Genomic DNA, 13722 nt, shown 5'->3' with positions numbered 1-13722 from the left:
TGAACATCCTGTAAAATGCTCCATCAGGCTTCAGGAAATGCTGGTTAAAAGATATTACTTGGTTGTTTGTTTCTTTTTATAGGACAGGAAGCTCTGGCCAATTATGTGTCTGAGGAACAAAAAGCTCTCAAAAATAGAACAAACCAAAAATATTAAAAGCAGAACTGTAAATGCTTCTGCTTGGTTCTGTTTTTTTTTTTTTTTTTTTTTTTTTGGGGGGTGGGGGTTGTTTTGTTTTACAAAAAGCTATGAGTCTTACAGAAGTCATAACTTTACCTTGGTAGCCCCATCCCCAGGAACTGATTTTAATGAGAGCTGCAAGAAAATAAAGACACTAATTTTAAAAAATTAAGTTAAAAATAGAACTGACTCTAAAGTTACAAAACAGAATGAAAATACCTCATGGAGAGAACCTCAGCTTACCTCGGCCCTAACATATGCTTTTCTTATCTTAAATCCCAATTTCTGAGCTAGTTCTTGAGTTAGTTTTATTACATGTTCATCCTGGAAAAAAAGAAAAAGAAAGAAAGAAAGAAAATATGATTAATGGAGGGTTATATTTACTAACTGTGAAGACAAACAGGCAAAACAGCCGGAACTCCTATTCTGTTGAGACACTTGCTTTATGAGCCTTGTTCCCAGCTGAAGCACGTGGGCAGCTGGCTGGAGAACGGGAACTCTTTCAAAGCCATCTCCCCACTTGGGAGCAAGGATATGGTTATGATGTGAACCAAGGAACTGAAATAGGAGTTCCATACCTGAGGCACTGCCAAGGAGCACTTTGCTACAGAGTCATAAGCCTCTCTGTATCTTCCTAAGTCATTGAGAGCCTTAGATTTCCGATACAGAGCTTTGCAGTTACTGGCATTTAAACTGAGGACTGCATCACACTCTTCTAAAACTTGATCATGGAAACCCTAGGATGTAAGACCAAACAGAGTTAGCAACAATTCATTTCTTGTGCGGAGGTCTTCCTACAAAGGCAAACAAATGAAGGCCCGGACTATTACCACCACCACCACCCCCATACCTTTTAATCTCTTAAGTTCAAAGTTTTATTTTTCTTTCTAAAAATTATCTTCAGAAAAAAACAAAATAAAAATAAATAAAAATTATCTTCAGGGCAGCCCAGGTGGCTCAGTGGTTTAGTGCCGCCTGCAGCCCAGGGCGTGATCCTGGAGATCCGGAATCGAGTCCCACGTCGGGCTCCCTGCGTGGAGCCTGCTTCTCCCTCTGCCTGTGTCTCTGCCTCTCTCTCTCTCTCTCTGTATCTCTCATTAATAAATAAAATTTTTTAAATAAAATTTTTTTTAAAAAATTATCTTCATTAGAAGGCAGCCCCGGTGGCTCAGCGATTTAGCGCAGCCTTCAGCCCAGGGCCTGATCCGGGAGATCCCAGATCGGGTCCCACGTCGGGCTCCCTGCATGGAGCCTGCTTCTCCCTCTGCCTGTGTTTCTGCCTCTCTCTCTCTCTCTCTCTCTTTCTCTCATGAATAAATAAATTTTAAAAACCCTTAAAAAATTATCTTCATTAGAAAATTTCAAATATGCAAAAGCACAAAGAATAGCATGAATCCCCATGTACCCATCACCCAGATCAGATAAACATTAACATCTGGCCATAAACATCCCCAGGTCCTCAAGAAATAAAACTTTCCAGACACAGGTGGTGCCCCAGGCCTCACCCTGTCGTCCTACTCTCTTCACTAGTCACCCTTTGTTGGAGCTCCTTAAAATGTCAACTGGAAGGGCACCTGGGTGGCTCAGCTGGTTAGGCTGCTGGCTCTTGATTTCAGCCCAAGTCATTATCTCGAGGTCGTGAGATCGACCCACACATTGGGCTCCAAGCTCAGCAGGTATTCTGAGGGACATTCTCTCTCTCCCCTTCTCCCTGCCCATAACAATGCAAGCACATCCATGTGCTCTCTCTTTCTCTCTCTCTCAAAAAAATAATCAAAAATGTTTTAAAGATTTTATTAATTTATTCATGAGAGACACACAGAGAGAGGCAGAGACACAGGCAGAGGGAGAAGTAGGCTCCATGCAGGGAGCCCGATGCAGGACTCGATTCCAGGACCCCGGGATCATGACCTGAGCAGAAGGCAGACACGCTCAACTGCTGAGCCACCCAGGTGCCCCAATAATCAAATCTTTAAAAAAAAAAAATCAACTGGAAATATAATTTCCAAACAGCTAACCAAAGAAGAATCCATTACAGAAAACAAAAATCTGTGAACACCTGCATCTTCCTGTGCTGATTTCTTTTATGAGCAGACAGCCCAGAAGCCAGACTGACATGGCAACTCCAAGGACTAGTCCAAGAAACAAATGATTTCTAAAATCCCTAAACATTCAGCCCAAGTTGATCTTTCAAAGCCTCGGGCCATTCTAAAAGGAGTCAATATGTCTTTCTTAAGAATGGAAATTAGAAAATTGACTTTTATTGTACTATGTTACTGAAAACATTTTTTCTCTCTAGAAACATTATTTTAGAAAAATCACAACTCACCATATTAGAATAGCAAGCAATACGATTTATATGCAGTTTTTCAATTATTTCTTTAGGGATGACAATTTCTTCAGACTTTGCATAACCAGCTATATTCAAAGCTTCTGTGTACTGGCTTATTGAGTTGTTCCAATCATGTTCCCGATAAACATCATTGCCTTCATTAAAAAGATTTCTCACAAGAGCACGTAAATATACCTTTAAAAAAAGAAAGTTACCACTTGAAGCCCTTCACGGAACAAGTCAGGGTACTAGGAAATTTTCATTTTTGTACTGAAAACTTCAGAGCCTTATATGATAAGCACAGTTCTAAGAAAATGGGAACCCAGACCATGCCACCACCATCTCATCTTGCTTGTTTTTTAAGAGAAAATTCAATTTCTCATTATGAAGAAAAATGCAGCAAAATATTTTTTCACATCCCCAACTCTGTGCCCATGAGAAATTCCTCCAAGTGGAAACTCTGGGTCAGAAAGAATGAGCATCTTAAGGCTTCTGACCAGTATTTCTAAACTGCCTTCCAAAGGGGCAATAACAATAAACACACCTAGCAGTTTCCTTCATGGCACCCCCATCAACACTGGGTAGGTAGTATGTGTGCAATATGAGTGCACCTGTGTGTTTGTGTACACATAAAACCCCTACTAATTTCTAGGTGAAAAACTGTACTCTTTTTTATTTGCATGTCTGATTACCAATGATTTCCCAAATTTATTGTTGTTAGGTCTTTTTTTTTTTTTTTTTTAGTTTCAGAGGTAGAATTTAGTGACTCATCAGGTGCAAATAATGTCCCACATTTTCGTGGACCATTGTATTTCCTCTTTTGTAACTGTTTGCTGAGGTCAATTACTGATTTGGGAGTGGGGTTATTAAACTTCTTTGTCACCGAAGAAGTAGAGCACATTCATTCTTTTGATACATATAAAAGTTCTGAAGTTTCCTTCGTGATTTCCATTGCTGCTTTAATGTTTTAAGAGTCAGGATCAGATAAATAGTACAAGAACAGATAAATATTCAAGCTTTCAGTCTCATTTTATGAAATTCGTGTAAGCTGACAAAAGTAGTCAAGAAAACTGAAACGATCAACGTTTAACAAGGGAGGTGACTTGTGACATGCATGCCAGTTAACCTCTCGGGAACCCAGTTCCAAATGTAAATGTCAAGACTATAAAACATATTGTAAAATTAATAGATTGTTCCAGGTACTTTCTAGCCATAATACTCTCTGATTCTACATCTGTTTGGAGGGAGGGAGGGGAGAAGCAAGAAAACAGGGAAGGAAACAGAGAAGAGGGAGAGAGAGAAGCAGGCAGAAAGAAGTGACATCTAGAAGGATCAAAACTCAGAGAGACAAAAGCCACGGGTGAACTAACACTAACAGTGTGTACAGATGAGGGCCTTTAATCTAAGACCCAGAGAACCGGGCTTTCGCTGTGTTTTGAACTAGTTTCATCTCTAGCTGTTCCCTCCTAGGATCCTGGCACCATTTAGTATTGTTAGAACCTCCCTTCTCTTTAATAAAAATGGAAGCTGCTGTGCACTCTCCTTCACAACACAGTCTGTCCCATTTGTTTTCAGTGAAATGAGAGGTGGACTAAGGGTAATTTTCAAGGGTCCCAGAAGAAAATTAGCACAACCTACACTCATGGAGAAAGGACGATACAGGACAATTGCCCACGCGTGCCAACAAATGACATCCTATGCATGTTTGAGATTGGCAAACTCTTTCTGTAAGTGCCCAGAGAGTAAATATTTCAGGCTTTGTGGGCCATATGGTCTCTGTCTCAGCTACCATATGTCATGTAAGCAGCCACAGATAAATACGTCAACAAATAGGTATGGCTGTGTTCCAATAAAACTTTATTTATAGAAACAGGCAACAGGCCACATTGGGCCCACAAAGCAGCAGTCCACCAACCCCCACTACACATTATAGTTCCCAAGCTATTTGCAGGGCTGTTAAGCAGATATTCCCCATCATTACCGCATATTGTTCCTGTGTTCCTGGATATGACAGTGGTGACCTAAGAAGAAGAAAACAATTAATTTTAATTATCACACTCTTATCAGGATTTGTTCATCCAGGGGTCATCATAAAACTGAGGTTCTATTAGTTTGCCACAAGTTCAAAGCACATTTTATTTTTTTTATTTATTTTTTTTAAATATTTTATTTATTTATTCATGAGAGACACAGAGAAAGACAGAGAGAGAGGCAGAGGGAAAAGCAGGCTCCGTGCAGGCAGGACTCCAGGATCACGCTCCAAGCCAAAGGCAGGCGCTAAATCACTGAGCCCCCCAGGGACCCCCTCAAAGCACATTTTAAAGACCTACCTCTCTTTACTACCATTATTCACACATAACTGTAGTCACAGGGGAAATAAAGAATCTGTAACTCTTCCCTTCTATTCTCTTGAGTAAATATTATACTTTTCTTTTCAAAACTATTTCTACTAAAAGAAGGCTTAATTCTTCAGATACCAAAAAGGTTTCCAAATAGCATGGAATGACAAATACTTTTTGATTCAGGTCACTGTAGTACAGAGAAGGTGGTCTCCTTCCCAGGAAAGACAGAGAGGCCCTTCTACAGGGACAAATCCACCCAAGCCCTGGGCTGTATCATCACTGCCAGGCTCAAGAAGGCTAGTTAAAGCCCAAGCTTCTTAAGTTTGATTACAAAAGCCCTGTGTGCAAGTTCATTCTCAAGTCACTTTTCAGCCATCAGGAGTGCTCTGATGGGATCAGGTTCCAATTGCTCTTAGTCTAACATGTTCAGAGATGCTAAAGGATTTTCACTCTAAAAATCAGCAACGGGGGCAGCCCCAGTGGGGCAGCGGTTTAGCGCCGCCTGCAGCCTGGGGTGTAATCCTGGAGACCCGGGATCGGGTTCCATGTCGGGCTTCCTGCAAGGAGCCTGCTTCTCCCTCTGCCTGTGTCTCTGCCTCTCTCAATCTCTCTGAATAAATAAATAAATAAATCTTTTTTAAAAAATAAATAAAAATAAATAAAAATCAGCAACGGTAAAAAAAATTAATTAAAAAAAAATCAGTGATGGTAAAGTACATTTCAGAACACCCAAGTAATCAAATGTACAAAAGCAAAAACTATTGCTCAATAAAAATATCTAATTTCAAACCTGAATAAGAAGACTCATAAACAGGACTTAAGGTTTCTTAGTCTAATACAGAAAAACAGAGCTGACCCCTTGAGCAACCCAGGCTTGAGCTGTGTGGGTCCACTTAGAACTCTATCTTTTTTCTGTAAGTATGATAAAAGCCTAGAAACATATTTTTTTTCCTTGTGACTTTCCAAATGGTTTTTTCCTCCAGCTTACTTTATTTTAATATGGTAAATAACACATATAATGTATAAAATGTGTTCAACAACTGTTGATGCTATCGATCAGGCTTCCGGTCAACAGTAGGCTATTGTAGTTACGTTTTGGGAGTCGAAAATCATACGTGGACTTTCAACCGTGCAGGGGGAGGGGGGGTGCGGTCCTGCACCCCTGAGCCCACATTGCCCAAGGGTCAACTGCATCACGGGACGGGAACGCAGGTGCAACCTTACTGTATAAACTGCAGTCCTTCCTTAATGTTCTGCTGCCTTTTTCTTCTCTCCTCGGACACACTGGACATGTTACCCCACACATCCACTTTCTAAATGATCAATCTGGAAAGAAACAAGGCACAGAGTTACAGAAGGCCCCGTGATGGTACCATGCATAATTTGCAGTCCTGCTGCACAACTACTTGTGGCCTCGTCCCTCTCTGCTGACTTGACCCCGGGGTCCTTGATGCCAAGCACTCTGGCTGATCCAGAAGGTCCCTGTGGCCCACCACATGGAAGCATCAGCTTTTCACCCTCCTTTAAGGCCGAGCAGCCACACTGATTTTGTATGTTCCTCCTAAAGAATCTCCGAGAAAAAAGTCATTTTCTTCCACGCCTCTTCTCTCCCCAGCCCTTCAGCTCCAGGTTTTCTTTCTTTCCTTTCTATACGCACGCACGCATAAGCTGCCACTAAAACAGTCCTGGCCTTGTTTTGCTTCTGGAAGCTCTCCAGACGTGAAAAGTTTTCACATCCGTCTGCCTCATAGGGGCCTGACTTCCTGGTGAGCAGAGTGGAAACCTTATACATATTTTGTCACGCCAACTTCTGAAATAGTCCTTGTTCATACAACTGATAGAATAAAAAATCTGAATAAAGTCATTCGGTTGGAATTTTCTAGAAAGTAAGGGTTTACTTTCAACTTGACGCAGGCAAATGTCAACACAAGTCAATGCTGTTGGTGTCTGCCCCCCACCTAATCACTGTTCAGGAAGCAATTCCCAACAAAGTTAAAGGAGAACCACAGGGAAGAGATCTGTGATAAAGCACCATCGCCCAGTGTCCTAAACTAGGGCTTCTCCACCCAGAAGCTTGAGCCAGACAGCCCTTTATCATTGGGGGCCACCCTGTGCACGATAGGATGTTAACAGCACCCCGGCCTCCATCCACCAGATGCCAGTAGTGACAACCAAAAATCCCTCCAGGCCTTGTTAATGTCCCCTAGCAGGGGTGAGGAGGGGGCATGGTCACCCTCAGATGAGTACTGGGGTTGAAGCCTAAGAGGACATCTTCTCACACAAACTGTACATTTGAACTCATGTGATGGATGGGGAACTCGTACCCAAGCTTCAAGTAAATAGCTGAGATGTTTTAGTTTCACTATTGCTTGACATTTGTAGTTTTACTTTTAAATCTGTTACAAACTGTAGGTAGGAAAAAAAAAAAAACTGTAGGTAGGGGTGGGGACAAGTGTTGGAATGCCCCAAGGGTGTGTAACTGATAATTTTTTAAAATACTGTCAGTTCTAAACATTTTGATATTCTGCCTAAGTTGTCACTTTACTGAAGTATTTGTATGTGAAATGATCTATCTGGGATTTGCTTTAAAATATTTCAGCAGGGCACCTGGGTGGCCCAGGTGGTTGTGTCTAACTCCATCTCAGCTCAGGTCCTGATCTCAGGGTTGTGAGTTCAAGCCCCGAGCTGGGCTCTGCATTGGGTGTGGAGCTGAATGAATGAATGATAAAAAAAATAATTAAAAAAATTCCAGCAACCAAAAAAAAAAAGGAGGGGGTGGGGACGAAACAGTAGAATGTGGCCAACCAATGACAAACACAGGGATTCTTTCTACTTAGTCAACATTCTAAATTTTCCAAAATAAATGTTTACAAACCCCAGGACACAGAAGTAAAATGGCATTATTTCTCGAGTTTGTTTTGCAGGTAATCTAGCTTAAAGGAGGATGAACAGGTGGAAATGAATAAAACAAGACCACGAAAAATATGGACACCTGTCCCAAGCAGCAATGGGAGGTGTATGGGGTTCCTCCTACACTTCCACTTGACATGTCTGACCATTCCCTTAGCAAAAAACAATTTAATCCCTACTTGCATGTACAAAGTTATTTAAGGAGTATTTGTAAGAGAAAAGGATCAAAAATGTACTCAATGGCTGTCAAGAAGGAAACGGATTGTGCCAAGAAAACTGCACTGGAAAAACACAGGTAAGGTGTGAGTGTCCACAAAATGACCCTGTTCTGATTCTTAATAAAAGGGTGAGGAGGGGATCCCGGGGTGGCTCAGTGGTTTGGCATCTGCCTTCGGCCCAGGGCATGATCCTGAAGACCCGCGTCAGGCTCCCTGCGTGGAGCCTGCTTCTCTATCTGCCTGTGTCTCTGCCTCTCTCCTGTGTCTCTCATGAATAAATAAATACAATAAAAAATAAAAGGGTGAGGAGACACTATATATTCACATTTGCTTATACATCCACAAAACAGCTCCAGATGGAACCACAGCAGTGGCAGAAAACTGAGGGAAAGGCCTTGTCACTGCGTACCTTTAAAACTTGCTTCCTGGGGACGCCTGGGTGGCTCAGAGGTTGAGCATCTGCCTTCGGCTCAGAGCGTGATCCTGGGGTCCCGGGAAGTCCCATATAGGGCTCCTTGCAGGGAGCCTGCTTCTCTCTCTGCCTATGTCTCTGCCTCTCTGTCTCTCATAAATAAATAAATAAAATCTATAAAAAATAATAATTAAAAAATAAATAAAGTGGGGCCAATTTAGAACCAGAGTTTACTGGCTCAAAGGCACTCGGATTAGCACTCAGGGGTGTCACAGCAGTCGGGCCTGAAAGTCAGTGACAAAAGAAAAGGTGACCCAAAGCAAGAACTCTTCCCGGTCTTCGGTGAACAAGACACCTTCCTCCCAACCTCTGTACAGGGAAGGTGGGGAATTAGTTTGAGGTCTCTGTTGGCTAAGAAGGGACTCCAGGATCATGATAATCCACTGAGTTAATAGCCTTAGGGCTATTTCTCCAGAAAGTGCCAGAAAACCTTGAACCTCGACCTCTTAAGGACAAAGGGCATGTGGCAAAGAGCTGACAACTCAAGCAGGTGATTAAGAGGAAATAAGTCGCAAGCTCTTTTAATAGCACAAAACACTTGCCTCCTTTAAATATTTAGGAACATAGTATCAGGGGATAGATACGCAAAAGTAGTAGGATAGGGAATTTCATGTTCTTATAGTCTTCTTCTCCCAAAACGGCATTATGAAAAACTGTACAAACCGTAAAGTTAAAAATCTTTCTCAATGAACACCACATACTATGTTCTACAATGACTATTCATTGTTTATCCCATCTGCCCATCTTTATCCACCCGCCCATCCCTCGGTCCATCCATCAATCCACCTTATTATTTTGATAAACTGCAAAGCGGCACAAATCAATCATAATTCATCAGTAAGCGCCTCAGCCAACATATTATCATCCTAGATTTCAGGATTTGTTTACAGTTTGGGTTTTTTTTTAAGGTAAAATGCAGAAACTTTTTTCCCTTATAAAATGCATAGTTTTAAGGCAGGTTTTGACAAAGAATATGTTCCTGTGACCCAGACCCAGACCCCAATCTTGACATAATACCATTACTGGCATGCTAGAAGTTCCCACAGACCCCTTCCCCAGCTAGTCCCTACCCCACTCCTGCCCTTGGCAATCCGTTCTGATTTTCTTCATCGTAGATAAGTTTCACCTGAGAAATACAACCTCTTTCCCATTTTGAAAGAGAAAAGACGAACACTTTTTTTTTTAATTTTTATTTATTTATGATAGTCACACACACACACACACACACACACACACACACACACACAGAAAGAGAGGCAGAGACATAGGCAGAGGCAGAAGCAGGCTCCATGCACCAGGAGCCCGATGTGGGATTCGATCCCAGGTCTCCAGGATCGCACCCTGGGCCAAAGGCAGGCGCCAAACCGCTGAGCCACCCAGGGATCCCCAAGACGAACACTTTTTTTACACATTATCTTATTTTTGGATCCAGCTAAAATCTGGCTTCAATTTTCAGGTGAGGAAGGATTTGATAAAGTCAATCCAAAAGCCACTTTTCTCATTCAAAATCGGCAGCACATGACAGGTGCACACTCCCTCCTCAAGAAAGGGGCTTCAGCCCCCAGCTGGCCTTCAACAGGAGAGCTCCTTCTTTCTCCCCCAGCCACTCTCCCCACTCCAGGACCTTCTGCACCGCCCAGTGCTCGAGATCCTCTGCCCGTCTGAGAGCTCTACTAGATGTCTCATAAGAATTGCAAACTGTTTAAGGAGTAAGATTTTCATATTAGGTGGTCAACAGGAGAGTCTCCTCTCCAGCCACTTGGCCACCCATCTGCCCTTCCTGAGGGCAATCACCCATTGCCACTGGTCTCTTCTATGTCCTGACAAAGAAATTCTGTGAAACAACAGAGTACCTTGACAGTGCAGTGGTTACATGAAATCTCTGCATGGGATTTTTCTTACATGAAAAACTGCAGAGACAGACAGACACACACACACATACACACACACAAGTGTATGTAAAACTGGTAAGAGTTGGGATCCCTGGGGGGCGCAGTGGTTTGGCGCCTGCCTTTGGCCCAGGGCGCGATCCTGGAGACCCGGGATCGAATCCCACATTGGGCTCCCGGTGTATGGAGCCTGCTTCTCCCTCTCCCTCTGCCTGTGTCTCTGCCTCTCTCACTCTCTCTGTGACTATCATAAATAAAAATTAAAATTAAAAAAAAAAAAACTGGTAAGAGTAAGAGCCTGTAGTTTGGTTAGCAGCATTCAACGAATCTCAGTTTCCTGGCTTTGATGCCTCACTACAGTTCTGTAAGATGGCACCACGGGAGGAAGTAGATGAAGGGCTCATGGGCCTCCAAATACCACTTTAGCAACTTCCTGTGAGCTTACAATTTCTCTCAAAATTTAAAGTTAAATAAAAGTTAATAAAAATATCCCGTGTCTGTTATTCTATATACAAACTGGGGTTCCCTGGGACACCTGGGTGGCTCAGGGGATGAGCGTCTGCCTTTGGCTCGGGTCATGATCCCGGAGTCCCAGGATTTAGTCCCACATAAGGATCCCCGCACGGAGCCTGCTTCTCCCTCTGCCTGTGTCTCTGCCTCTCTCTGTGTCTCTCATGAAAAAATAAAAATATTTATTTTTTTAAAATTTTTATTTTTTTATGAGAGAGAGAGACAGAGACATAGGCAGAGGGAGAAGCAGGCTCCATGCACCAGGATGGACGTGGGATTCGATCCCGGGTCTCCAGGATCATGCCCTGGGCCAAAGGGAGGCGCTAAACCGCTGCGCCACCCAGGGATCCCGAAAAAATAAAAATCTTTAAAAACAAACAAACAAACTGGGGTTCCAGCATGCTCTGCACCTTGCTTTCATCTCCTAGTGCCTGACCTCAAAGGTCACTCCCTCTCAGAGCACGAGAAGCTGCTTTAACTGTCATGTTCTGTGTGATACAGTCGTACCCTAATTTCTGATGCACATTTGGGTTGTTTCCAATCTCTAAACTTCATCAAGTACTCCAGACATTTCATTTAGGTCTTTCTTCAAAGAAGTTCCATCGGCTGGGGGCACCTGGGTGGCTCAGTGATTGAGCATCTATCTGCCTTTGGCTCAGGGTGTGATCCCGGGGTCCTGGGATCGAGTCCCACTTTGGGCTCCCGATAGGGAGCCTGCTTCTCCTGCTGCCTATGTCTTCGCCTCTCTGTGTCTCTCATGAATAAATAAAATATCTTTTAAAAAGAGTTCTGTCGGGGAAAGGGTGCATGTGTTTGTTCACTTTACCAGCTACCACCAAGGTATAACACAACCCTGCCCAACAACGCACAAGGGCCCCGATTTTGCCACTTCACCAACCAGTTATCCAAGGTTTCACTCCTGCCAACCAGGGAGGTGAGAAACGTGTGACAACAGTGTGACGATGTGACCAGATTTTGTCTCAGCCCTTCTATCATTAGTGACAGAAGCATGTAGCTGCTCAGCTTGTGAAATTTAAGAGTCATTTGTACTTCCTTCACCATAAACTGTCTGCTCGGGTCTTTTGCCCATTGTCCTTCCAGGCCGCACCCTCTTCATTCAGGAAAGTTCTTTATATAGAGAGGAAAGTAGTCTTTTCCAGGGATCCCTGGGTGGCGCAGCGGTTTGGCGCCTGCCTTTGGCCCAGGGCGCGATCCTGGAGACCCGGGATCGGATCCCACGTCGGGCTCCCGGTGCATGGAGCCTGCTTCTCCCTCGGCCTATGTCTCTGCCTCTCTCTCTCTCTCTCTGTGACTATCATAAATAAAGAAAAATTAAAAAAAAAAAAAAAAAAAAAAAAAAAAAAAAAAAAAAAAAAAAAAAAAAAGTAGTCTTTTCTGGTGCTGTTATTGTTTTTCCCCACTTGATGACAATCCTTCTCCTTAGGTCTGGTTTTTATACTTTTTGACAGCAGTTTTTATCCCTAAGTAGCTGAATTTATCAATATTCTCTTCCATGGTACCAGGATCCTGACACACTTACATATACCTTCACCACTTTGAAGTTATAAAATAACTCTCCATGTTTTCTCTTCATATTCTTATTGTTTCATTTAAGAAAAAACTTTTTAAAGATTTTGAGTGAGAGAAAGAGAGCTAGAGCATGGGGAAGGGGTGGGGCAGAGGGAGAAGCAGACTCCCCGCTGAGCAAGGAGCCTGAAGTGGGACATGATCCCAAGATCCGGGGAACACGACTTGAGCCAAAGGCAGACCCCTAACCGACTGAGCCACCCAGGCGCTCCCCCTCCCCAAATTTTTTTAATGTGACCCAGCAGCTGACAGTGAGAACTGATGTAGAGATATATATATTCCCCTCCCAAAGAGCTACCCAGATGTCCAAGCCTCATTTATAGGAAGGCCATCTATTCTACGCTGATCCGTGGAAGGCCACATACCATATGAGAAATTCTGTGGTTTTTACTCAGCATTTCTGACTTGAATGGTCCTAACGCTAGGCCGTCCTGCCGACCCCAACCTTGCGCCCAAAAGACCTACCCTTTCAGTAATGAAACCATTTTCTCGCCACTTGCTCAAACCAGAAACCTGGCACCATCCTCTTCTCTCACATCCCACTTCCATCAACCCACTGACCAAGCTCACAAGTGACACTGTAGAATACGTACAGGGCGCCCCAAATCTGACCACTTCCCACGACTTGCTCCGCCACCCCTGGCCTGGATCACAGATCATACCATCCCGCCTAGATGTCGCAATATCCTCCTTCCCCGGCCTCTGCTCTAGGCCTGGGTCCTCTCCACTGTCCCCTCCCCCATGCACTTCCACCCTAAACTAAAAGGAATGTTCTTTTATTTTTTTTTAAGATTTTATTTATTTATTCATGAGAGAGACAGAGAGAGAGAGACAGAGGCACAGGCGGAGGGAGAAGCAGGCCCCATGCAGGGAGCCCGGTGTGGGACTCGATCCTGGGACTCCAGGATCACACCCTGGGCCGAAGGCAGGCGCTCAACCACTGAGCCACCGGGGCTGCCCAGGAAAGCTCTTTTAAAAACAAGAATCAGTTATGACAGCCCGGCTTTAATTCCTTCAGTGGCTTTCCTAGGACTGAGAATAAAATCCGGAGTCCTTCCCGTGACTTTTCAGGTCCAGGAAAGTCCTTCCGACCTCTTCTCACACTACTCTCACGCACCCACTCATTCAGCTCCCACCACGCTGGCCTTCTGTGGGCCTGTGGAATGAGTCAAGGGCTCCGTGTCTCTGGGGCATTGTGCTTGCTCATCCCTTCTCCCAAAAACACACTTCCCAGAACTACATAGAGCTGGTTCCTTTTCCTCCTTGAGTCCTGGCTTACATA

General features: G+C 43.6%; 1 protein-coding gene across 2 annotated transcripts in view; it reads right to left on the bottom strand.

The window, feature by feature from the left end:
• The window catches only part of ZC3H7A (zinc finger CCCH-type containing 7A), a 38651-nt gene that overhangs the window by 20358 nt on the left and 4571 nt on the right, over nucleotides 1-13722 (bottom strand). Inside the window, exons 2-7 of one of the 2 annotated variants that reach the window (XM_035718143.2) lie at nucleotides 6079-6180; nucleotides 4494-4533; nucleotides 2510-2707; nucleotides 759-917; nucleotides 424-504; nucleotides 277-315 (exon numbers count right to left, since the gene is read on the bottom strand). In XM_035718143.2, the coding sequence (XP_035574036.1) occupies nucleotides 277-315; nucleotides 424-504; nucleotides 759-917; nucleotides 2510-2707; nucleotides 4494-4533; nucleotides 6079-6146 (585 nt within the window). In that variant the 5' untranslated portion in view covers nucleotides 6147-6180. Of the gene's footprint in view, nucleotides 1-276; nucleotides 316-423; nucleotides 505-758; nucleotides 918-2509; nucleotides 2708-4493; nucleotides 4534-6073; nucleotides 6181-13722 lie in introns of those variants that run through there. The other variant, XM_049111387.1, reaches the window with a different exon arrangement.

Source organism: Canis lupus, chromosome 6 (genome assembly GCF_003254725.2).
Source record: "Canis lupus dingo isolate Sandy chromosome 6, ASM325472v2, whole genome shotgun sequence".
NCBI classification, from domain to species: Eukaryota; Metazoa; Chordata; class Mammalia; order Carnivora; family Canidae; genus Canis; species Canis lupus.
This window is presented reverse-complemented; position numbering and strand designations above follow the sequence as displayed.